This window comes from Rhamphochromis sp. 'chilingali' (assembly GCF_963969265.1).
Source record: "Rhamphochromis sp. 'chilingali' genome assembly, chromosome: 11".
Taxonomy (NCBI): Eukaryota; Metazoa; Chordata; class Actinopteri; order Cichliformes; family Cichlidae; genus Rhamphochromis; species Rhamphochromis sp. 'chilingali'.
In genome coordinates this window covers 7,804,619-7,830,978 of record NC_137938.1, presented here as the reverse complement: position 1 = coordinate 7,830,978, position 26,360 = coordinate 7,804,619, and the positions used below count along the sequence as shown (strand labels likewise).

General features: G+C 39.4%; 1 protein-coding gene across 3 annotated transcripts in view; it reads left to right on the top strand.

Annotated features, from left to right (window-relative positions):
• vps13b (vacuolar protein sorting 13 homolog B) overlaps positions 1 to 26,360 on the top strand; it is a 302,426-nt gene that overhangs the window by 51,057 nt on the left and 225,009 nt on the right. For all 3 annotated transcript variants that reach the window (XM_080895821.1, XM_080895823.1, XM_080895822.1), the window contains exons 14-17: positions 485 to 654; positions 1,651 to 1,845; positions 5,015 to 5,136; positions 19,381 to 19,565. In XM_080895821.1, coding sequence (XP_080751947.1) covers positions 485 to 654; positions 1,651 to 1,845; positions 5,015 to 5,136; positions 19,381 to 19,565 — 672 coding nt within the window. The remainder of the gene's footprint in view (positions 1 to 484; positions 655 to 1,650; positions 1,846 to 5,014; positions 5,137 to 19,380; positions 19,566 to 26,360) is intronic.

Sequence of the window (26,360 nt, the reverse complement as noted above, 5' to 3'; positions counted from 1 at the left end):
TTCTTGGCTCTTTGGGTATTTCTTTGGTTATTGACAGAATGAGTGGTTTTATGAAATAGTTCAAAAAGAATGCTACTGGGAAACAGCCATTGTAATGAATAGCACATGTAGATGCCAGCACTTTTATAGTCCACGTCTCTTTTATTTAGTGTTTGAGTTGGTGGTTTTTGTTGGAAAAGACCTTTTCGTTGTTTTAATGCTATGAGAGGAGCACAGTGGCTGGAGAGGAACGGCACCCACTCAAAGAAATTGGTGTGCTTTACAGCTAACCCTTTCCACTGTAAAACGGTTTTGGTCTCGAATCCAAATATCTTTGGCTTATCCCACTCCCTTACTATTATTTCATGTAATGCACTACAGGTTGCATTCTTATGGTTAGAAAAACAGCTGTTTTAGTATTAATATTTAGAATGTTATCTCTACATTATATTAAGTTTTTTTTTAAGCTAACATGTTTCTTGTTATTGTGGCATTATTTCTCCAGAAATGACTGAAGAGAACAGTGGTCCAGCTACTCCAGAAGAGATCTCACATTTGGAGGAATTCATCCCAACTCGACTCACTTGTCTCACTCTGTTCCAAGTCTCAGTCACTGTTTCAATGGCAGAGTTCAACCTCCTACATACACTAATGCCTGTCATCATGGGACACAAGGTAGTGCTAACAGTGAATTCAATTCACACCACACCAGATCAAGTCAGAAGACCTACGATGGCATATGCACAGCCCCACCTGATCATGTACAATCCTCACAGTCATTCCTTAGTTCGATAGCCCTCAGTTCACCTTGTCCAGCTGCATGACAGGGCAACCTGCTGTCATACCTCATTCCTCTCCTTGAGAGAACAGAAGTTATAGACACAACACTTCCCTTTCAGTCAGTTCACTTGGTCGAACACATATAGTGTTGGACATAGATGCACACCCTGAAATGATGAAAAGGGCCAGTGATGTTGCCATTCCCCTGGTAGAATGTGCTTTCACACAGGGAAGCAAAGGGTATGGTGCTGTATACCAGGGAGATAGCTTCCATAAGATAATGTGAGAGCATCTGTTTAGCTCGATATCAAAAACCTGGTCACATAAATGCACATGCAGAATGTGGTAAATATAGGTACGTAGGATTGACTAACCTAGCCTGCTCAGCATACTATAGCTGGGTACAGAGCCATAAGTAGACATTGCTTTGATCATGGCATGGCTAGCTTGGGGACAAAATCTAAGAATAAGGGCAGGTGGCTTTTGACTGTCGTTTTCTCCAAACTAAGGAAAAGCTCTGTGAACTCTGATCGCTTCTGAGCTGGTAGAGGACTGGGCCAGTCCACCTGCAGCTGCACCACTTTAAGACAAAACACACAGGGACAGCCGCTGCATCATTCTAGGCTAATGACAAGTCTCCTTACTGAGAATCCAAGTTTGAAATTAAGAAAAGGTGGAAGGAGATGAACAGGAGTTGTTAAGTGTAAAGCTGATGTTACTGTTCTGAAAAGAAAACTGTAGTATTGAAATTAATGCAAAGTAGAAGTATTTTTGCTCGGGTGTTGGTGTTGTTTGGTTGGTTTTGACTTGGACAACAGTATGTTCAATATGTGTCATGTTTGTTGTCACTGACAATAATTGTTAAACCTTTCTATATTTTCAACTGTCCAGGTGGCACCATGTCTGGTCTCTGTGGCAGAATTTCAGCCAGTGCGCCCACTACCTTCAGTACAGTTCCAAGTGGAAAAGGTGAATTTTGAACACTCTGTGCCAATGTATGCCCCAGAGCTGGTAACCACTGTCAGCAGTCTCAGCCAGCCTTCTGACAACCTGCTACATCACTGCTATGCACACCTCTACCTCAAGGCAAGTATGAGAATATTCTGCACTCTATAGTATTCTTTCTCCTCACTCCCAAACCAGTAGTGGCACATGGGTGCCCCTCCCTGAGCCTGGTTCTGGAATTTTCTTCCTGTTAAAAGGGTGTTTTTCTTTCCTACTGTCACCAAGTGTTTCAACACAGGAGGTCATCTGATTGTTGTGATTTGGTGCTATATAAGGGAAATTGAATTTGATTCAGATTAAGATCATTCTTGTTGCCATTAAGGACACAGTTGATGCTAAGTTAAAGGCAATCAGGCTCATTAACAATATATGAAAACTAAGCAAATGTCAGTTGCTATCAAACCCCCCCAAAAAACTATAGTTGAATAAAACAGTTTTAAATTGCACACTTGTTCTCTTGTTTGTCTCATGATTTTAAATATGGAAACCAGTACTGTGCCAGGAGTCATTTGGTTTGATTCTGTTGGTATTTTCATTTTATTTTATTATACATTTGTCTTTCTGTTTATTATGTTTCAGTTTGAACAAAACGATGCATCTACTATTTATTAGAGTATGATTTTTGTGCACAATAGCATGCTAATTGGTCAGTCACAGTTGTGATCTTATCTTCCCTTTGAAATGATCGGGCCAACCTCTTTAATGACCTTGATGACCCTTTTCACCTGGTCATAAAAATCTCAGCACTCAGTTTCCTGATGAGCACCAGTACATTTCTGGTCTGCTTCATCTGCCAACTAATAGGGTGCAAGAGACTTGTATTAAGCAGCTGTGACATTCCCCTGTTACTATAAAGGTTTTACAATTTTAGCTGCTAGTTTGAAGATGAAAATATAACATTCACTGTCACTGAAATTTAAAGTTGGTAGTACTATAATTTGAAGTTGGGACCAAAAGACAAAAGCTTCATTTTCTTAATCGTTTTAAACCACAGGACAAGATTATTTGTCAGCCAAGCTTTTATCATGTTGCCTAGCATCATAAGATGAGCAATAAACAACTGCATATAACATTCCAGAAAATAGTAGTTTTCTACCTAAGTGTGACTTCTTAACCTGTATACTAGAGTTATCCATGTCCAGTAATCTATGGCTAAAGTAAAATAAATTTAAACACTTTGTTTTAGGTTTGTTTTCAGGTTGTAACCTCTGATTTTTAGTTTACCTGAAGTCCTTAGTCTGTCATTGAGTACACATTTCCAAAAGAAAATAAAGAAAGGATTTTGCTAAAGAATCCAATCAACTTTTTAGGGAGTTTGGATAATAGATTGGGTGTAATTTGTCATCTTTTCATTCTGGCCTGGTATTGCTTCAGTGTGTTTTTAAGGCAGGATGTTTACTGTACGTCATGCTGGTAGTCCTTATCACAGGGTCACTGCAGGGTTAACAGTCATCTGGTCAGTGGCCAAGGATCATTGTGACCAATCAGCCAATCGTTGTCTGTAACCATTAAGGTTCTCAGTCTCCATCTGGGTTTTTGCACTGGGATCATGACAGGGTGGAGGTCATTCTAGCTACAATTCACCCAATTCAGGAAGTGATTTGAAAAGGGTATAAACTAAGGCTTATCTAAATCTGTGTTTTATTGACGCTGGCTGTCAGAGCTTAGGTATCTGTGTTGAGGGTAGTGTTAGCCATTGTCCTACTTTTACATGATTGCAGGCAAAAGCTTTAAGTCAGTCTGGTTGCTTAACAAGAGACCACAGAAGTTAATGGTCATGTTAAAGTTTGGTTTATTTGAATCGGGACTGAAACTGCTGAATAGCGATCAGAAATCTAGTTTCCAATAGAAAGCTGAGTGTTTTGTGTGGGCAATTGAATTTAAATGTGACTTTTTTATGTCTACATCTTTATCTAGTAATTGATATATTAGAGCCATAGGCCATTTGTCCTATTATAAATAAATTATTGTTTTCCAGCATGTTGTCTGCTGGCTTGTTGATCTACACAGAAAAATGATCTAGTACACCATTACAGCAGCTGGATGCTGGACAGCTAGGCCCAGCCATCATCTCTTACCTCCAATATTAAACAGGACTTTACCACCATGTGCTATCAACAGTATGTAAACACTGGGCTGGGAGTATATTATATGTGGCTTCCAGGAGCTTAGATAATGAGAATGAGATTGTGAGACCCACGCCTGCTATGACAAACAGCAGAGTTAGACAGTGGTTTATTTTTCTAAGTACTGTTGCTGTCTTTATCATTTTTTATCTTTTTTATAAAACATTACTTTGTACATTCATATATTTGTTACTGTAGCCAGATAAAAAGTGATAAAGACTCATTATTAACCCTATCCCCATTAACTGTGACAGGTCAAGTACAGGCTAAAAAGTTAAATTGGGTTTAATGCAAATTCAAGAGAGTAAACCTTTTTATAATTTTTATTTTGTAAAAACCAGCTGTTGTTGTGAGAGGAGTACTGTGGCTGGTATACAGTTCCATATGGACAGATTATGTTCAGCGGGATAGTGCTGCAATGTCCAAGATTGTCTCAAAATTGTGTAGTAAGGGTCAAAGGAAATGAAAGTTGGGGTGTTAAATATGCTAAATACTGTATATTAAATGTGTTCTCATTAAAGAGTGTCTGGATTGTATTGGGGGCCATAAGTCCACCAAACTGGACATTTAAAAAAAAGAAATTCCAGCCAAGATAGTATATCTGGTGCTGGTAAAACTGTCATAACCTCCTCCTAGAGACACCCTCTGCCACCTACTTTAGAAGTACTTTTTCCATAATTTAATAATTATGAAATCATGCAGCATCTTATTTAAATCTTATAATTAGGGGACAAAAGACAAACCAAAACTTTCTCCATGCTGGAAAAATGTGGGCTATTTGGCTGACTGAATATAGATTTAATCAGTGCAAATTTTGTGGAGAAGCCTACTGTAACAAGGACTACCACACATGTGCTTTTGAGTACCTTGACACATTTTTATAGGTCTGTCTATGGAGACTTGTCGATGAAATAATGTCACAAATATTTAAGGTCAAAATGAAGGCCAAGGTTGACTGTGGGTTTGGTCTGCATGTTATGGGTCTGGTGTGTGCTGGTGTGATCCTATCACATGATCATCTTCTTTTTTTCTCCCAATGTATTTGTGAATTCCTCAGTGTTTTTTCAGCGTGTTAGTTCCCCTCTGTCTTCTCCCTTCATTTCTTTGCCTTTATGTCTTTGCAGGTGTTTGGGTTCCAGGCAGGGTTGACATGCCAGGATAAAGGATCTTTTTTACCTCTCATCCCCATCATCCCTTCGTTTAGTACTGCACTCTATGGAAAACTGATTCAGTTGCCTGCATTGTGGTGAGTTTTTAGCAGTTATATAACTGATTAAGTCTGCAAATTGCTAAAAGCCCAGTGTACATGCAGGGCATATTTCAAGTTATGATGAAAATAGAAATGTTATTGTTTCACCGGCCAGTGCCTGTAACAATTGTGTGAGGCACAAAAAAATTAACATAATAATGATAGCATCATTTCTGTATTGTGTGATCATGGAGGCAAAACATATAGGAAATGTTTACACACACACACATATATGGCTATATATATAAAGATGTGCAATCTCTTGTGGGCTGTGGATATGAGGGTATTTAAAGTGATGGATGAGGCAGTTTTTCAGCAGTCATGTGGGAAAACAGAACGACCGTCAGTGTGGAATAACTGCAACAGTTTCCTTACTTTGAAACACAAGAAGAAGAAAGACAGTGTTGTCTAGGGACATGAAAAAGTTGCTCCACTTTTTTTTCTTTTTCTTTTTTTTTGGTTGTTTACCAGACAGATGACTCATTGGAGATGTCTCTTAGCGGGAGGAAGAGACTTCAGAAGTTAAAGAAAAGGGATGAAGGAAAAGGAGACAATGTTTAGAGTTTGAGGATGGAACAGTTGGACACATTTGGATTTGAGCGGTGAGAGTAGTAAAGATGGAAAGGAAGAGGAACTGTTGGTACAGCATTAAACACTCTATTTGGAGACTGTAGACAGAATTGGGGGAATAATTTACAGTTCTTAGTTTTTCTGTGTTTAAGGTAAATAAACAGTTTTTTAACTACAACTCTATTAATGCTATTAGTCATGAGGTTCAGTCATAAAGCTCCTCAGCTCTGCTGATAAAAAACAAAATCATTGCCTTGTTTAAAGGTAGTTACTATCTCCTAAATGGCTGAAAGGTATCCTTATGCAGTAGTACTTGACCTGTAGCACTCCTGCTGATGTTAGATGACTTCCTGGAAGTCCTGCTACTTCCTCATACATATTTAATTTTCATGAAGTTCAAACTTGCAAAAAGGACAATTATCAACTTGTGTCAAACTAACCCAAGCTTCAAGTTGAGCTGATGAGAGTTGAATCTCTGGCTGTAATCCAGAAACCAAACAGATTTTTTTTTTCTGTACACTGAAAATTTACAATTGTATAGCTGAAATAAACATGAAGATGAGCACCAGAACAGTAGGCTTTTCCAGGTCATAAATGCAGCCAGGAGCATCCCTGTCACTTTTTCATCAATCATGTTGGACACCGTGAATTGATCCCCCAGGATTACTAACAGTGTTCTGAGGGCAAACCTTTGGTGCAGTTGACCTGAACTGTGGTACATGTCATCATATATGCTGTGGCAGTGCATTAAAAATCAGGGTTTTTTTTGCCTCACACAATTGTCAGTCACTATAAATATTTCCCGGTTTGGGCTTCCAGTGACATCGTGAATTTGAAGATACATAGTGCTTTGTATTTCATTTCTAATTTTGTTGCATATTGGTCATGCGTTTCAGATTATCAAATTTTAATTCTAGATTAAGATAACTTTAGTAAATACAAAATGCAGTTTTTAACTGATGATTTTCTTAATTAAAATTAAGAGTCCTATCCAATATCACCTGGCCCTTTCCTTAGATATTAATAAAATATTCTGATTATGATTCAGTTTCACTTCCCACACTGAAGCCTAATTACTGCTAGATTCGATGAATCAAGGAATCACTTAAATAGAACCTGTCTGGCAAAGTGAAGCAGGCGAAAGGCAGTACATCATGCTATGATCTAAAGAAACAAAGTCATGACCTGATTCTAACCACAATTCTAAAACCAAGCCTTAACCCACACAAGCTCGCATGGGTTAGAGTAGAGTCAGGTTAAAGTCCCCACCAAGATATACTGTTCATGCAACACTTGTCTACGCAAATTAATTGTTTATAGTAGGAAATCTGTGCAAGAACACAAGCTTAGAAGCCGATTTACCCCAATTAGTTGAGATCTAAACCTGTCGGAGCTGCAGATGGTTTTGACTTTTACTAACCTCGTTTCCAGGCACTTCAGTATATCTGCTACCAAACAACTTTCACTTTTTTTTTCTTTTTTTTTTTAACAGTTGTCTATTTTACTGTCACTCACTGTATTTTAGATGGGCTGGATTTGCTGCTTAGTGTTGTTAGTTTTGTCATTTCAGAGGTAATGTGACTTCTATTTGACCCTGTTCGTCTAAGCAAGAGGCAAGAAAGCCTGCCTCTTGACCTGTGTATTGCAAGTCAGAAACTAATAAACACAATGTGATAGTTTGCTCCTAGAAGAATGATGAAGAACAGGTTTGACAGAGTGCAGACAGTAGTTAGAAGAGATATATGCGAGTGGTTGTTTAACTGCTCACAGTTGGAATGTTTGAATAGTCAAAAAATGAATTAATGTTTCCATTTCTTTCTTTCTTTTCTGTCGCTTTCATAATGTTAAATACTCGTTTATGGGTCAGAATGAAAAGATAGAAATGGTCACTGACTGAGAGTTGGTCTTAATTTCATTTGACCTCTGGCCTCAGAGTGTTTAAACTCTTGCCCCATCTCAAATTAAAACTCATACAACTTGTAACGGCAAAGTTGTGTTATAGATTGTATGCATTCATGGAAACCTGAAAAGCTTGAGGTTTCCCTTTACAACAGAAAAAGCTGAGCCCAAGAGTGATACACTGGGTCAGTATGGCACCCAGAAGATGCACTCCACCAGGTGGTAGTGTTTAAATTAACTTCGCTGGTATTTGTTTTGGGAGGGCTTGTCGTAGCTGATGCAACTTTAACAATATCCCTTTCCAAGATGTTCTCGTCTCTGACCAGACACTGAGCAGAGCTATACATGCTTCTGAAGTTTAAAATAACAGAAAGTGTGGAGCATTGTCTGTGAGTAGGAGACACACACACATACACACCCTCAGGTGCCAGTAGGCAGCCAGCTCTTGCTTAAGTATGTATGACTGCCAGGTAATCATGGGAGATTTGAGGGACACTGAGTGTCTATGAAGACCACGCACGTCTGCTGATGAGCTGGCCGATGAGTGCATAGCTCAGATTTCCTTCAGTCTCACCACAAAGGCTCCCACTTCTCACAGTTGGTAACAAGGGGCTTTTACTGGGGAAATTACACTGCCTTGACATGTTCTCCCCGTCTGCCTTGGATTTCGTTGGGCATGGGGTTATATGTATGCAAGACCTCTGGGACTTTGTCTCTGCAGTTTTTAAATACAATGAAATTTTAGGAAAGTATAATTGCTCTGCAGCAGACTCTGACCTTGTAGTTTTCCATGCTGAAATCACCTAACATGAAGGCAGCCAAATGTCTTCTTGTTTTGTTGGTTGAAACGTCCAAGAAGTATCCAGGTGGTTGGTACAACCTTTCTTGTCAGCATTACTTAGGATGGGCACTCACTTGTGTTGTTTTAGCCTTGTACACTTGGCTTAATGCTATGGAGGAATTTTTGTTGTGTTAGTGTAGAAATGTTGGATTGAACTGAATAGGTTGAAAACTGCACAAAAAAACTGGTCTGTTGGTTTTCCTAACATTGACAAAGTGTGTTTAGACACCATTAATGAGTAATATATAACTACTTGTGAATGCTGTCTTATTGGTAAACATTAAGCTTAGGTCTACTTGATCACTGTCACTTGATTTCAGGCTGAGGTGTAGAGCTAAATTCTTACAGTAGGTGCTGGCTGAAACACTGAGATAATGTCTTTAAAGATGGCACCACAAACTTTACCCACCTGAAGAGAATACAAATAGAAAGCTTTTGCATATATAGCATGTGTCACTCATTAAGGTTGATCTCCTACCATATACATTGGTCCACTTCATATGATTAAATCAGCTGTTTCTTCCGGTCCACTTTAAGAAATTAAAATCTCTGCTGCATCGTCATAGTTAATACTAATACTTTGTAATACTTTGCCCTTGACAAATAATTATAATTATAGACACTACAACTAATATCAATAAAAGGTAAACTAACTCAAAATTAAGAAATAAGAGCTAATTAGAAAATGCAAACTGTAATAAGGGTTAGGTGTTGTGTTTTCAGCACAGCTGAACATAGCTGAGAAGAAGAGCATCCAAAGGTCAAGTCACATTTGTTTTTTCTAAACTTTTTTGTTAAACTTTGCAATCTATCAAACTCATGCAAAGAACTGTGGAACACGTCTCTCTTCTTAATATGGTAAATGGTAAATAGACTGGTATATAGCGCTTTTCTACTCAATCTGAGCACTCAAAGTGCTTTACACAACTTGTACTTTCACTCAATCACACCCATTCGCACAAGCACTTTTTTCTACACTGTTTCTAAGTGCTTTCTATCTAAAGTTCATGCTCATGAATATACACTAGCATGAACTAATCAAATTAAAATCATTAGATTTCCAAAAGCCAAAAACCCTCTAAAATGCACTTTTAGTCCTGGTAAATTAAGGAGCAGCCGAGAGGCGTCGGGTTGTTCAGTGAAAGCCAATATATTGGCCCCCAACTTCACAAGGACTCTGCAGCATGTCTCAATTGGTTTGGCTGTTAAAGCTGTTATTCAAGATAGAAAAAGAGTGGGAGGAGGAAGGGAATGTTAGAAGTGCCACCTGCATCGATCTCTCCAAAACCTAACCTAACTCAGACACATGAGCACACATACACACACACACTTGAGCTCACACCATATAATATTGCTTATGCAGAGCCACCTGACTGCAGCAACATATGGAGACAGGCCAAGGCCGGGGCCCACCAACCAACCAAGCAACAAACCAGCAGCAGCTTAGTGTGGTTCGTCGCATTGCAGGCCATAATTCAAGCCCATGCCAGCTTTTATGTGGCATTTTTAGCAGCCCCTGTTACTCGTTCAGCTATTTCTTAGGGGATAATTTCCTAAAGTATGTGACATTACAGGTGCATGTTATATAGCCACAGAAAGCTGAGTTACTTTGCAAACGGTTCAGAATAGAAAAGAATGTTGGTTTTCCCTTGATATCTAATTATTGGTCCAAGTCTATTACACTGTCAATAGTTAGTTCAGCTTTTAACACTACCAGTAGGGTTTTTATGTGAAGTTGAGAAGTACATACTACTATGTCTGGACCAGTAGTCTAGACTCTAGATTAGCTCATGTTGTGATTTATGAAGGCTGCTTGAGGCATCTGAGGCATGAGGCTTCTGGTGTGATTGTAATGCCTCATTACTCCTGTTCATAGTTAGTCATAGCAAGCTGCTCCTGGTCTGTGTCTCCAAGCACAGCCAAGAACAGGAGGACAAATGCTTTCTGTGTCCTTGAGTAGAGATCCAACTCAAATTTAGCAAATATACATGAACAGCATTTACTGCTGAGAACATTGACTGTGGCTGTTATATTTGTCCAACAGCCATTTTGGCAGACAATATCATTAAGAAGTTGAACTGGTTAATCATTTTGGCTAAAGAAGACTGATTTGGGAGTTGCTGCTGGTTGGGGAAAAACACATTTGCGTGCTCTGAGTATACATTTTAATTACAAATTATAATGATTTTTGTATGATGTCATACATGCAGCTACTGCATCAACCATTGTGTTGTTCCACTAACCTTTGAGAAGCGTTGATTTCCTAATCAAGGAATCACTAAAAGGGCCTCAGTTAAGACCTTGCTCATCAAGGTTTTTGTGTGGGCAGGGTTAATGTTATAGTGAGCTGTCACTGTATGGTGTAGGATAATTGAATGACCTCAAATCAGCATGTGGTTCCTGTGGTCATGCTCAGCTTTGAGTTGTAGTTCGGAGGCCACGGGAGCAGTGGGGAATTCATTTGGCTCAACAAGGCAACACATGCTCCCTGTTCTTGCAGAAACATGGAAATGTTTTCCGAACATTTTCACATGTTGAAGTCGAATGGACGTGGGCATAAACTGCAACAAAGTAGTCTTTATGTATTAACAGGTGTGCATTAAAAGCCTGGAATGACATATGATGTAATATTGTTCCACTTTTAACTCTGAAGCATCTAACTGTAAAGGATTGTGAGCTGCAGGGTCAAACATCATATTTCTTGTGGCACAGTCTATAAACTTCTTTGGCCAACTTTGTGGTAAGGATTTTTTCTCCTCTGCATCTGCTTTCAGATGCTTTTATTTGGTTTTCTAGCTGACGGAGATCAGTGGATGTATTGAAGAACGTTGTATTAAGGGTATGGTATTGGCAAATGCAAGACTTGTGCTCGTAGTCATTGATATCCCTATTCTTATGGAGACTTCTGTGCCGGTCTTGACAGTCAAACTGGTCCGTCGTAGTATAATCATATTCACTATATACTTACCCCTGTGATTGCAAGTGTCATTTGGTGGCTTAAATCAACATGGGTTTAGAACCAGCGCTAAAGGACATGTTATGCTTTCAAGAAACAATAATTTGCAGTCCAAGAATGTCTGTTGAATTTAAACTTAACCACAAACTTTATTTGTATATATAGATGAGGTCTAAGATGGTGGATTCAGGAGCAGCTGTAGATGTTTTCAGTTGACTGAGAGATTCTATTAATTCCTGAATTAGTCATCTGAGGAACTGAAGCTTGAGGGAGGGAAAACAGTGGGAAATGGGGAAGGATACATGGATTATCAGCTCTGAGTGGATTATCATCTACTGTGGTGTGCATTCCACTGTCCTTTCCTCCTCACCAGCCCATAATACTGATCCACTGCTTCCTAGAAAGAAGCTCGTTCACTTTTTACTGCACGAGAAGAAAACTACAAGTAGTAATAAGGCTTGGAGTAATGAATGGTGTCGCCATAATAAAGTCTAAGCTTTATTTAGCTAAGAAGCGTGGAGTTAAAAAAAATGCATAATAAAAACTGGTATTCCTTCTTGTCATGCGCATGAAGGTCAAAGACAATGGAGGAGAGGAGGTGGTCCATTCACTTGGGTTACAAAAGGATTGTGAGAGGAAAAGCAGTGCTTTATTGACTGCTGCAGATGTTACAATAAAAGGACAGTCCAAAGCAGAATCTGTATAGCATAAATATGCTATTAGGTTTGCAGTCTGTAGGTTGAGATTCTCTTATCTCTATCTATCTGTGTCCTTGACAAAAACCGCATGTCTACCACAGCTGGACAGAGGCAGGAAGCTATACACACACACACACACACACACACACACACACACACACACACACACACACACACACACACACACACACACACACACACACACACACACACACCCCATTATGCAAACACATACACAGGCCTCTTGATATGTTTTCCTTTAACGCCTGATGAACCACGTCATTGCCATTTTCTCGCCTTGCGGTCTGCAGCTGTCTGCACAACTTGATTAAAACATTTCTTTTAGTAATCCCTGTGTAATGAAGCCCTCTCCTGAGAATGGATCTCAGTGCATGTATTCATGTGTGTCCATGTGAGGTTGTGTGCATACGTGTGTGATTTGGGTCAGGGGTGCTCCAGATGGGAGGAACGGGAGGGCTGTGTCTATGTGTGAGAGACGAAAGAGAGTGTTGGGTTCTGTGAAGAGTTTCGACTGTTCAGGACCAGTGACTGAGAAATGCACACACTGAACACCTTTGACCCAAAGGAACTGCAAAACTTTGAGCCGTGGCTACACTTACAGTCCACGTCTACCGCTAACTCATTCGCTGACCCTCTGCATAGCTGTTAAAGACGCTGGCTATGTTACAGAATGCTGATTGTTACAAATCAACATAAGACAGACTTGAAAATACCTTGAATATGGTGCAAAGGAAGGTGAAGGCAATGCAACACCAGAACTTTAAAAGAAATTCCTCGTCACGCATAATGTGTAACCTCACTATATGATGGAGAGATTATTTAATTTAAAATATTTCCTTACACTAACTATATATCTGCACAACTGAGGAATCCAGAGCCCAGTTTAAATCAAAATTCAAGTCATAATCATACATAAATTTTAAGGGACATAAAATTTTTCAAATTATATCACCAAGTTGTAAGTTGGACCTCGTTTTGCTAAAAATATAATTTAGGTTTTCTTTCTACATGAGGCTTAGCTGCAGCTGCAGCTACATTTCTCATAAGAACAATGACATAGACCATGTACGGTCAATAAAATGAATTGCTGGAAAGAATTATGAGAGTTAACGGTACCTTTAAATGAGTTTCTTGTCTATCATTTTTCAAGAGGTTTATTTATTCACGTTTGACTGGATCACTTTTCTGTAGTAGTGTTTTTTCAGTCTCTTTAGATGCTAGCCATTTAACCCAATTGACCTCCGGGTGGCAAAATGATAAAAAGTTTCCCCCTCCTCCCCAGTTGGTCACTTAGGTGTTTTTGTTCAGTGTGAAGTGCTTACATGATTTATAATCTTCGTTTGGAGGCTTTGCAAGACACTGTAGTGTGTCTTTTGTAGTATGATAAAAGAGGGGACTTTAGAGCAGCCCATAAGTCACTCTGGTTATTTTCAAGAGGGGGTCAGTGACCTTGGCTCGGAGAGATTGGGAATTCTCCAGTACTTTAGATCAGTCTGAAAAAAGGACAAAAGGTACAAGCTGTCAGTCTTCCCTTCCCTCCACCTGGAGTCTAAATCCCTCCATAGAAGCTCTGGAAATAGTAGTAGAGGATTTTGTCAACTAGTTGAGTTGGGAAATGTTTGTATTGGTTAATTAAGGTGAGGTGTGGCAGTGAATGATTTGAAGAAACTTTAGATAACTGGTCTCAGGACAGTGGCTATCTGTTGTATCTATCAGACAAATATGTCAGCCCGTAATGGATTGCATTGGTGTTACTGTGGACTTTGAAAATAGGTTCAGATAAGTTAAAGTCAAGAGAAAGTCTCACATTGTCAGCCTTGTGGAAAGTTAATTGATGGTCCTATTTGCATTTTTTTTAAACTGCCTTTAATTTAACATTCATCATGTTGCACTTTTAACAGCTTATATTGGTGAAGGTTTTTATGAGTAATTTCCCATTTAGCCCCCTTGGAGAAAAAAAAATGCCTTTGTGCCAGGGATGGGTCTCTGTGCGAGTGTGCCTTTTTCTTTTTCTGTGGTCTATGGAGAGACCAGACACCTTGCTCCACATTTACTGCTGATGTCCCAGAACCCACAGCTGTCTATGTTGTTGTGTTTTGGAAAGAGTGAGGCAACTGATTTTTGGTACTGTACAGGATATGAGTAATAAGAAAATGTAGGTTCTGGAAACTGTGCGCAGGTTCCAAGCTTGTATTTTGGGACACTATGTAAACCATTAGGACCAGCTGCACCTGGTAATAGTCCTTCAATCTCACAAGATGCTGATCTTTAAAAAATGAATTTTCTTGTAACATGAGGACTTGCTTTTTTGTATTTCTCACTTATTGTCTTTTTCGAAACATCTTCACCAATGCCAACATATCAGGATTGGAACCAATTACTGAACATTTATGCAACACAAACCAGCTTTCTTTAATTATGCTACCTTCATTTATTTCTGTAAAAGTACAAAGCAACAACATATCAGTTACATAATCTATTCCTGCTTGAGTTTGTACTGGAGCTTTTCCACATACTTCCTTTAATGAGACTCCCATTTAATGTATTATTTTACCTGGAGAATAACATAGACTTGCAAGTCTGTATTCTTATGCTACATATGCTTGTTGTTTTCCCCTTGTTCTTTTTTGTGTTCTCTGCATGGCTTAATCGTGTTTTTCTTGTTCTTTTTCTCTTTTTCCCCTTGTTTCGCTCTGGTTGAAGAACATGCTTCCTTTCAGTATTATAGATGCTTAGCATAGTGCATCTTTTCAGCCTTAAGTGTTGGCACCTAATTTTATAACTGCTCCAGTTGCAGGTTGTTAGAGCAGCAGCCCTTGTCAGCTGTAGCCTCATTACTCCTGCTCATTATGCTCTGGCCCACTAACCTGCTCGTACTGGTTTATAGTGTTACAGAGCTTGTGTTTCACCATGTGTTTGCATGCAGATGTATGTGCACTTTTGCCAACATTATTTATTTGTGTCTGGACAGGTATATGCATTTTTGTGGTTATGTGTGGCCTAAAGCAGCAGTTAAAGCTCGATAGCTATAACCCCAGCTGTACTTGTCTAAATATAGCTGTGACCACAGTCATATTGAACCAGGATGCTGATTAGCACCATTAAGACCACTGGCCTAAATGAATGCCAACTATGATTATGTGAAATATTTATTGTGGGTTTCCAAAAAAACCCCCAAAATAATTTAAGGATACTAACCAAAGTATTTGGTTATCATGTTATTTTCTTTCTAGCTTCTATGATGTTTCAATAATTCTTTTATTGGCTAAAATATACATTTTAATCTGTTCCTGCTTCGTGTCCAGATTTGGTCCTGTGCACAGAGGAAACAAGCTAGGCAAACAGTACCACAGCTGGTGTGGTACTTTTAGCTCTGACTCATGCTTCAGCCCAACTTCATGCCCTGTTTGCTTGATTTGGACTGAGACTCCAGCCAGTCAACTAGTTGTTCACCAGAAAGGTCAGGATGTGTTAGTCCTGGTCTAGTTCTGACTCCAACAGGGAACAGATGGGAAATATGGCCTAATGTTTCTCAAATACATTTGAGCTTTTTCTCTGAAATACATCAAAGGACAGCTGAAATTGAAATACCAAATTTTCTCCTTTTCCTGACTAATTTTAATTTTCTTTTAACACATTCCTGGTGGCCTCTGCATTTTAATGAAAAAGTTATTGACTTAAAGAACCACTGTGAGGTCAGAGACAGGCTATTCAATGAGGCACTGAAGTTAACGCCAAGAGCCTGAGTTAGGACCTAAAGTGGGTTGTGGGCACCCTTCTGGTAGGTCTCCACATTATAGTATAGATATTCTCTAATGAGTTTTGCTCCCCAAGCTACAGACTAATAGGCTTTCTGCACTATAACAGTAAAATACATGTTAGTTATTGTTAGTTCCATTGTGCATAGCTAATGTATGTTTCAAGGCAAATATTTTAATGTTGTTTGTTACTGCAGGTGATGCTGCAGGTGTTATTTTGAATCTTTTTGAGGTTTTTTTCCCACAAAGCTTGCGGCAACAGTGAAACACTGCCTGCCAGAAAGCTGTTTACCATGTTGCAGCAAGAAACACTGACCGTGCCAGCTACTTAATGAAATCCGATGAGTGCCTGGCTGTCTTCGCATACAGCATTCCCAAAACACCCTAATGAGAGTTTCTGTTTCTCATTTGAATCCAAGATCCAAGTTGCTGTTCGCAAAGAATTGGGCATAATATAATAAAAACAGGTGCATAATTAAAGTTTTAGGGGACCACATGCACATGACAGCTCCCCTTAAATGCTATAAACACTCAAATAAGGCAACAAACTTTCATCCCTTGCCAGTCCTCTCATTGAAGTGGCTTTGCAGGCACATTTGCTCTGCATGTGGGGACATTGTTGTTGCCGGCTTCCCTTCACTTTCTTGTTCAGCTGCAGTATCTTGCTATGTGCACACACAGTGTGCACATATTTGAACGCACAAAAGCACACGAGAAACTCTTTGATTGATGTCTTGTTGTATAGCATACAACAGTAGTGACTTTTACTAGCAGAAAAGCATGACATGGCATGGTTTCCTATGTTGCCAAATCCACCACATGTAGGCACAGAATTTTAAACATATATGTGTGCCGTCAAGGTAAACTCATTGACCCAATCAGGTTTGAATTTTCTTTCTTCCTTTCTTCCTGTGTTTTTCCTGTAGCCTCTTTATCAAACGCGCTCTCACTTTCTGTCTCGTAGAAGACACAGCAGATGCTTCAGAAATCTGGGTCTGCCTGTGTGCAGCTAACTGCTCATGTCACCCTGCCGAACCACCCAGGAGCAGAAGAAAGGGAAAGATAAAGAGACTTGAAGAAAGACAGGGAGGGAAGCAGAGAAGTTAAATGATTGCAGAGCTGCTGAGCGCAGAGAAAGGCCTTGTGACATGTCCCACACTCAGAACTGGGACCAGACCAAAATGGGTGCGTGATTAAATGAACTGTGATGCTCGCTCCTGACACGCTGCAGCCATCGTTTGAATTAGTCACAGTTCTATTTTCAATGAAACCTCCACTCGTAGGGCAGATTCTATTACAATAAGTACTCAAGTGAACACACATGCAATACATAGATGGGTATCTGTGCTGGGGGCACTGCCAGTCCTCAAAATCCTAGACCAAGAAACTTTAGTTCCACTCCTATTTTCCTGCCTTGAGAACATGAGAGGAAAACAGGAGTGGAACTAAAGAGACTTGTTTGACTGTGCTTAGTTCAGCCTGCCTAGCCTCAGGCTTTGCTATAAGTAGTAAAAAGAAAAGCACAACGACAACATTTCTGATGTTTCTGATATTAAAATAATTTCTAATAAGAAAAGTGCAAAACACCCGACAGAACATCACAACCAATTATTGCAAAGTTTAGGTTAGGCTGTGATTTGGTGTTTAACCCTTGTGTGGTGTTCGTATTTTTGTTACTCAGCCAGTGTTCATGGGTCTGGTGGACCCGCTAGAGTTTTGGCTTTCCAAATTAACACTATCAAACAATTTTATGTTAAATTACTCAACAGATGTTTACTTCATCCCAATTACAAGACATATGAACAGCAAACATGGTTAATTTTTTCCCTTTACCTTTGTTAGATCACATTTATGAATTAATGTGCTTCTCGTTTTTCTTTTATATAAAATGTTATAAATAAATCAGTTATAATCAAGTGGAGTGAGTGGAAAGACACAACACATTTACACGTGAAAAAATAATTAATTGTTTAATTTTTCTTTTGAAAAAAACTGAACACGGGTCTCACAGACCCGAACACCATACAAGGGTTAAATAAAGCATCCCTAAAGGAATTTCCGATGTAAAGGTTTCTTCACCTTATCCAATGACATATTTATAAATGTAAAATCACAAATAATGAACATCTGTGCTACACGATATCATTAAAAGATTAAGATAATCTGGAAAAATGTCTGTACGCAAAGGACCAAGGCCGAACTCATTATTGAATGGCAATGATCTTTGATCAATGCAGACATTTTGTTCTGAGAAATTCATTGGCAATGGATTTCTAAGGGGTTAGACCAAATTTATTGCTTCATCTGCAAGTGGAAATTAAAGCTCTACCATGCAAAGAAAAAAAAAAAAAAGTCAAAAACCAGACCTAGAAACATCACCAACTACTTTGGGACACAGTTTGTTTGAGGTGGAGTGAAGCTGCTCTCTGATCTGTTTGGAAAGCATGGATGCTGTGGTTTTTTGGGGGGGGGAGCTATCCAGCTTCTTATCAGCACAGAGTTTAAAGCCGGCAACTATAATGCTATAGTGGTAGATATGGCTATGGTTATCTTGCAATGGTTTTATTCATGCTGAAAGACACAAACAGAAACAACATACTTGCTGCCCCTGCTCATGATGTCAAAGGGTTGGCTTTAAGGTCCAAAGCAGCTGTTCTTAACTGCCTCACGCTTTTGTTAAACGAAGAGTTGATGCAACATCATTGTGACACATGCCTCTGTACCAAGTGCTTGCAACATAAAAAAACCCCCACATTTCTCATTTAAATCATTGTTTTTCTTTTTAGTTCTGCTGCAAAAATAAACACTTGTAATTAACTCTGGATTAAAAACAAGTCATGAAACAAAATCTGTTTTGATTATTTTGTTTAGCTGGGTTTTTTTTTGTCTTTTTTTACATTTTACACAGCATGCTAACTTTTTTGAAGACTGGGTTGTAAATGAAAAAAAATGAAAAAAGCAAGTGTGTGTGTGTGTGTGTCAGATGAGAAATGAGAGCATGCTCCGCTGAATTTCTGATGGACAGAGGCCTGGAGAACTCCATCGGACTGTGGTGTTACCTCATCCCCCTGAACGCTCAACTCATCAGCTCGTCATACGCGCAGACTCACACAAACTCGCTCCCCCCACACTCTTGGAGACAGATGAAATATTAAAGGCGTAGAGATTCTTTTCAGGGTCGGGTTTCTGGGCTGTACATCTTTTCACATAAATCATCATCACAGTTTTGACGGAGGGGAGGGAAGGGTCGACAAACTAAACCTACCTGCCAAGTAACTAAGGAAAGCTTGGCTCACACTTGGTACTTCTTCAATTTACTATTGGAATGTAGTTCTACTTATTTGGCCCTTGGTGCTATCAATGAGCTGTTTTATATTGTGATGTGATATTGATGGATTTGTGGAAGCTGTGAACCATTTGTTTCCACCAGTGTCTGTTTCATTTAGAGCGTATTGGCATTTATGTGTATCTGACTCTGTCTTGTCCCTTTTCTTGCAGGAGCAAAAGGTCTTCAGTCCCCACCACAGAGTTTATTTTTGAACTTCCCCACTTCACTATACAGGCCACAAGGGCCCAGACACTTTTGCTCCAAACAATCTGTCAGAGCTGGACCCACAGCATGGTCAACGGAGCGCCAGTGACACTTAATGAAAGTCTGCTTACTGAAGTGTACAAGGCTCCAGGTGAGTAACACGAGACAATACAAAGCTTGCCTTGCCTTTGCTAATAGCAAAACCACTTAACACAGAAATCCAGATTCATTCTTTTCTTGCCCCTGACCAAGCTCATAAGAATAGTAGTCTTTTTCTACTGCTCTTTGATCTGCTTACACTGTAGTGATTGTAGGTTGAGGCCTGTCTACAGAGAGGAGACAGAGTAGGACACTGAAAATCACCTCTAGTTGGATTTTTGTGTGTGTGATGAATTTGCTTCTATTTCTTATTTGTGCATGTGTATCTTACACTGACACTAGTTGTACAGTGACTTCTTCTTTCTGTGAAGAGTTATCAGAGTGGAAAAGACATGTTTATAATTGCTCACCAGGGGAACGCTCTGTTTTTTAGTTGTTATAATATGTTACTGTAAGGTAGCAATATTTCTGCAATGGCAGCTAAGTCGCTTGATTTATTATATCCTTTCAATGGCTCAGTAGTGATGGAACAAAGAACAAACATACTCATCTGGTCTCTTTTAGACCAGAGTATTAGGTGTTAAGGCATTCATTGTTGTTCTTGATTTATTGAACATTTTTTGAGGATAACTCTCGTTTATCCTCGCGAACTTTATTTATCGTCCTTTGTTTACTTGTACCAGTAAATTGTCAGGAAAGATATATTGAACTGGCTAATATTAAAAGTGATTTGACTTTCTTATGAAAACCTTTCCAGTTATTTCTGAGGGCACAGTACATTTGTCAGACTGTCACTGATGGGAAAACAAGCCAACTCGATAGCATTGAACTCTGGGCAAATTGGCATGCACGTATCCAGAACTGAAGTTCTCCAAGTATACACGAGTTCACGCGAGACACTTGAAGATCAACTTGTCTTATTGGGGCCCAATATGGGCTGCTGGACCTGCAGCTGAGACCAAATTAACTCTGAAATGCTTCATGTCACCTAGGGTGTCTTAATGGTCAAATAATAAATTTTGTCCCTTGTTAAAGAAAGGTAGGGGAGTCTGAATTCAATAAAACAGTAGCGTTTCTCATGACGGTAGCATCTGGACAGTCCTCTGGAGGGCCTGGGATTTTCCAACTCATTAGGATCATGTTGTTTGGTATGCCGTCAACATTCTCCCCCAGCCAAGCCAGCCAAGCTACCTTTTTCACCGTTGTGTAGCCGCCAAAATTTATGAAGCTGGTCTCCCGTGGAGTGAAGTCAAATATTCCTCTCCCCTCATTTTGCCTTTCTCTTGGAACGGGGTTTGAATAGCGACATGGAGAAACATTTGCACATCTGGTCCATGTGCTGGCAGGCTAGAAAAGGAGCAGTGGGGGCTTAGAAGAAAAGTAAGTTTGAGCTTAAAAGGCATGAGACTTGAGGAGAATAGGTGGTGTGCTGGGTAAGTATATGTAGGGAAAATACTCAGCAATAATTCCTATGATATAACCAAAAATGTCTAGTACTGTATCTGCTTTTGCAATTTCGGGAACACTCATACCTTAAGGGAGATGTGTGCTGTGCGGTTGGTAAGAAAATAAAGTTTGCCACGGCGACACCAGCCGCTATTTTTCCGTAAGTGTGACTTACTGGCTCACTGGCTGCAGATATTTGTGGTAAAGGTGGCAGATCTAATGCAACACAAGATTTGGGTTTAAACCATGAGATTGTTCTCGTGTCCCCAACTGCTGTAGCACTCATCAAGGTATTGCCAGCACACAACTGATACACGCTGAAGCTAAAAACTGAAGACGGCAAACAAACGCTGTTCACTTTGAACATATGCTTTTTCATTCTTTTAGGAATTTGTCCTCCCTTCTCTCTTTTGATGTTGCAAAGTTTTTCAATAGGGGAAGGTGTTTCATATTGAAGTCTAGCTGATAACACAGATGGTCAGTGTCCTTCGCGGGAGGGAAACGTTTAGGTATGAGGATTAATTCACTGTCCAAAAGAAATTCCACATTTCAGCATTTCACGGGCAAACTCAACAGCTTCAGTTTTAATCTCAAGGCACTGACAGACTGTAAAATATTCAAAAATATTAAGAGCAACATTCAGAGACTAAAATTCATTGCAGCTGACTGGAACACAGCCGCTAGGATTTGTAATACTTTGAGTTACTGTGGTGCTCAGTGGCAACTACAGGAATAACACAGCGCACAGCACATCCAGTGTAATCTGTGTTTCACAAGACCAGATATGAGTAAAATAAGAAAACATACCGTAAAATTATATTTTCCTTGTCACTCGATTGCATGTCTGCATGGTTTATCACACAGCTGTGTGGGACTGTTGATTCTCCTTTGCATTCCAGTGAAGTCCACACTAGTGTTGTATTTTATTGGTGAGCTATGCAGCAAACAGTATGTCATTATTGGTATCTCTAGCTGAAAATGGACAGGTGTGTGCCCATATGTGCTTGCGTCAGTGCATGCACGCTTGGACTATGTGCCTTTGTGCTCAGAAGGTTAGCATCAGCTGTGTTGGTTTGGCTCTACTTTACGTCACTCCTCATTCATAACTTATATTTTGTTTTAGAACATAGTATTTTTCCCTTTTAAGCTTCATCTCAGTTTATTTATGTCTTTTTCTTATGCTTTTAAGTCTTCTCTGTTGACAACTTTTATTTTGTTCCCAATTCTTTTTGGATTTGTTACTAGGTCCTCTTTTGTATTCTCCTCTTTTTTTGTAATTGTCAGAATTCCCGATTCTATGTTATATGCGTGTTCTAATGTTTATACATTATGCATGTTATTGTGGTTTTTAGTAGCAGCAGCAGTAATAGTAGTAGCCAGTAATTCCTGTCTACCAATACTTTTACCCACTGCTAACCTCAGATTCGGCAACACACTGACCACAGTGACCTCCCACATCTTACTCAACTCTATGCAGTTCTGTGTGAGTGTAAAATACACCGTGCGTAAGAATTGTGTTTATGTGTCTAATTTTGGTAGTGAAAAAGTTTAATCCACCCAGATTCTTTTTGTCATTGCTAATTGCTGACCACATTAGGCTCTCACATGTATTTCTACTGACATCTCAAGGATATATTATTGAAAGCAGTCTCATTAAATGTCTGAATGAATAACCAGTTTACACTCAGCACTGGTACAAAGCCTGATTAGAAAAAGATGATAATTATGAATAAGCCTTGTGCCCTTTCCTGCTTTCATTCAAGTCTGTGTGTGTAGTTAAGTATTTCTGTCTTTGTCACATCTGTGACAGAGCAACAATTCCATATACCGCAAGTGCACACCCTTTGAGCAGCTCATTTACATTTTATACAATGGATGTTTTTGTTTTTTTTCTTTTTTGCCTGCACCTCTTTTAAAAATGAGCGGTGTTTAAAACGCTCAAAAGTAATTTTTTTAACTTGTCTTATTTGAGTTATAAGTGAGCGGTATAAACTTTCTACTGTCCAGACTTTTGCCCTTGACTGTAACTTTGGTTCTCACTTCCTTATTTTACTCTACAAGGCTATATTTGAAAGATAAAAGATCAAAGCAATTTAAATTAGCATAAAATTGGCATTTCCACCATTGATGGATTGAACTTTAATGTAGCTACCACAGCTGGTTTTCCGGCCTTGGAGCTCTGTGGTGGTCTGGACTGCGACAAAAAGAGGGAGGTCTGGTAAAAGTTGGTTGGTGGTGGTCACCAGTCATGCTTTAGATGATTGCTGGGTGATATACGAGCTGTGACATAGCTTTAGCGTGACAGACATGAGGGGAAAAGAACAGAGGACGAGAGAGTGAATGATATAATGAGCAAGATGAAAAATGAAAGAAAAAGGAACATAAAGGTTGAAGGGAAAAGTGACAGAATGAAATAAAGAGGGTGAGAGTGTGGGGCCAACTGTGCCCAGAAATACAACTGGTCATTGGCTTGCTTTATTAATCCCAGGTCTGGCACCTAATTGCGTGTCAGTTTAGGCACACAGGCAGAGAATCGTGCATATTTGCAAATGCAATGTATTCCTACCTCCATCTTAAATGGATCATATATATATATATATATACATATATATATATATATATAGCTAGCTTCTGAACATATGATCCCATTTAAGGCAAATAATCAAGACTATGTTCTCACTGCATAGCAACTACAGGCATGTTGTTAATGTTAGTAAGGGACGTATGCTCTCACTCATTTAACCGTATCATTATTAAAACAAGCCCTTTGTTTTTAGTTCTCCCTACACTTACCATGGTGAGGTGAGGAGGGGGGGGGGTCAGGACAAAGCTGGGGAAACGATTGGGGGAAAAAAACCTGCCAAGTCCATTCAGGGTCACATTAGTGAGACTTACTTATGCTTTTCTTCACACTGATATCTCCCGTTGCTTGGAAACAAACATGATCTTTGAGACACATCAACAATAGTTTTACGCATTTTTGCACTGCATGAAAAAGGCTGCTCTTGTCATGGCCAGCAGTTTATATCCCTGTGATCTAACTGCCTGTGATGCTGTAGCACAATAAATATCGGTAATAGCTCATTGTTATAAGAGGGGGGAAAACTTTTCACATCGTCCTGTCACCTGTGTAATCTGATGCCTCGTATGTTTTAGATTTTATGTTTTCTGGTCCCAGAATTTGCCCATCTGTCTTTGCTACCTCCTCCTTCCTCTGTTTTTTTTCTCTTGTGTGCCACTAATAATGCAGCTGTTGGTAGCATGCTTCTGGCTATAAGACTGAACACAGGAGGTTGCACTCTCTCAGTTTTTCATTGTTTTCCTGTGTAGATTTTGGCTGACACAGGCTTATTACTCACAACCTTAATGTTTCTCATCTATTAATCAAGACAAGTCAGAGGAACATGCAGCTTTGCCCCGTCATCTAATGAGCCCATACACTTAGCTCATGGAGATTGTTTTGATAGTTCTTTTGATTGTTCTCCTGTGAAGAAAGGAAGGACAACAGCCCTTTTTATGGTCTGCGGTTGTCACAAATGTCAGTAAAGGGTTGAGAAGCTTAATGAAAACCCTGAGATGTCTGTTTCAGCGTGGCCTGGCCTCTCACTCAAGTATCCATATTTCTTTGAAGAGGTAACTTATTGGTTTGAGAGAAATTTCTGCCTGTCGACTTGTCTTCTTCACGGATTGACATCAGGACAGGAAGAAAGCAGGAGGAAAAGAAAGAAAGAAGGATTTTTTCATCCGTACGCAACCTTACATAAAAAACACGTCGTGTCAGCATCAGAAAATTGATAAATAAATCTTGGCTGGAACTTGAGACGGTTCTTGTCAATGAAAACTTCAATGAGCTACAGACGGGCTCGCTCCACTCCTGGCAGATTGTGATGATGTTTTAAGTCAGTCCAGACTTCCCTGCTTTTCTTGTGTCTTCATGAAGAATTCTGCTCTTTCTCTGTTGTTCACTTTAGTCCTGAGCTAATCAGAGAGGCCAGCGGAGTCGATGCAAAGCAGAAGTTTGCTGTGTAGTCCCACAATTAAACATTGGATTACGCGAAAATTTATACGTTTAATGGGATGAGAGTGCCAGGAAGTGCCTGAGGTCTGGTTGCAATAACATATCAAGCGTAACTTTCACTAAACTGCTTTTCACATGTATGCACAGATGCAAAATATCTATACGCATACGCATTTCCACATCAAAGTTGGTTTGGTGAGCTTAAGCATTCATAGGGGGACATCATGCTTGTCTTTTCTCACCATGGTTGTCCATTTATCATGCCTCTTTTCCTCATACCGTCCACAGAAGTTAGCTGAAATTCCGCCAAGTAGTTTCTTCCCCTTGTTTGTTTGAATTGTAGCTCACTTTTTCTATCATGGGAAATGAGATGTGATTCCAGGCATGTTGAAGAACATGGACGGTCCCAGTGCAGAATGTGGAATTCTGAGTTTTGACTTATTTCTTCCTTCTCTGATATGAATGTTGGATGGTGTAATTTACTTGAACACTAAATCCAACTGAGCATTGACACGCACTATAGTACTTGAATTAGTGCTTAATTTAAAGAACTACTACACTTTTTAGAAGCCTGATTACTGCCAAGCATGCCACACATGGGATAAGAACATTTTCTACAGATTTAAGCTTTTGCCCATTAGAGTTGGGATAATGAGCTCATCTCTCCCTGAAGTGTTAAACTGAAATATGATATGAAAATCCCACATAGACTCCCTTTTGGCCTCTAAAATATGTCACCTACAGATGATGTAATAAACAGAGCCCAAAGTGTGAACAGTTTTTTGAAAGTATAGATTATTTAAAGACTGTTGTGTTGTGTGTGTATAATAATACGGATACTGTACTGATTGTAAACATTAAAGCTATTAGAGCCTTTGATGAAGAATAAAAATCAAAAGAGAGACATTGCACATATTTCAGCATAATGTTTCGATAACAGAGATAGGTAATTCTTAATAAAAACTAAATACAAGCGCACACACTAAAGGGAAGAACATCTCTGAGACTTTAAATGAAACACACTAAAAGACTAATAGACTTTAAAGCTCTTGCAGCAGACTCTCTGAATGTTACCAATCAATGACAGCCTCAAATAAATCTGTTTGTATTTATGTCATCTGGTAGTGTCTGCAGAGCTGGCTCCCTGCTGTGAGCCAACCGCCCCATCTGAGGGTAGTGACTAGTGCCGACTGAGCACATAGCTCCACGTCACAGAGCCATAAATTTCCACTGTAACTCCCATTGAAGTGTCTCAGCAGCACCAAAACCCCAGTCACGTCTTGGCTACCACCACACACAGACACAGTCAGCCTCTGCAAAGCTCAGACATAAATATTGATCTCGTTGGATTATTGATAAACAAGAATGCTCTGCTCGTTTTCT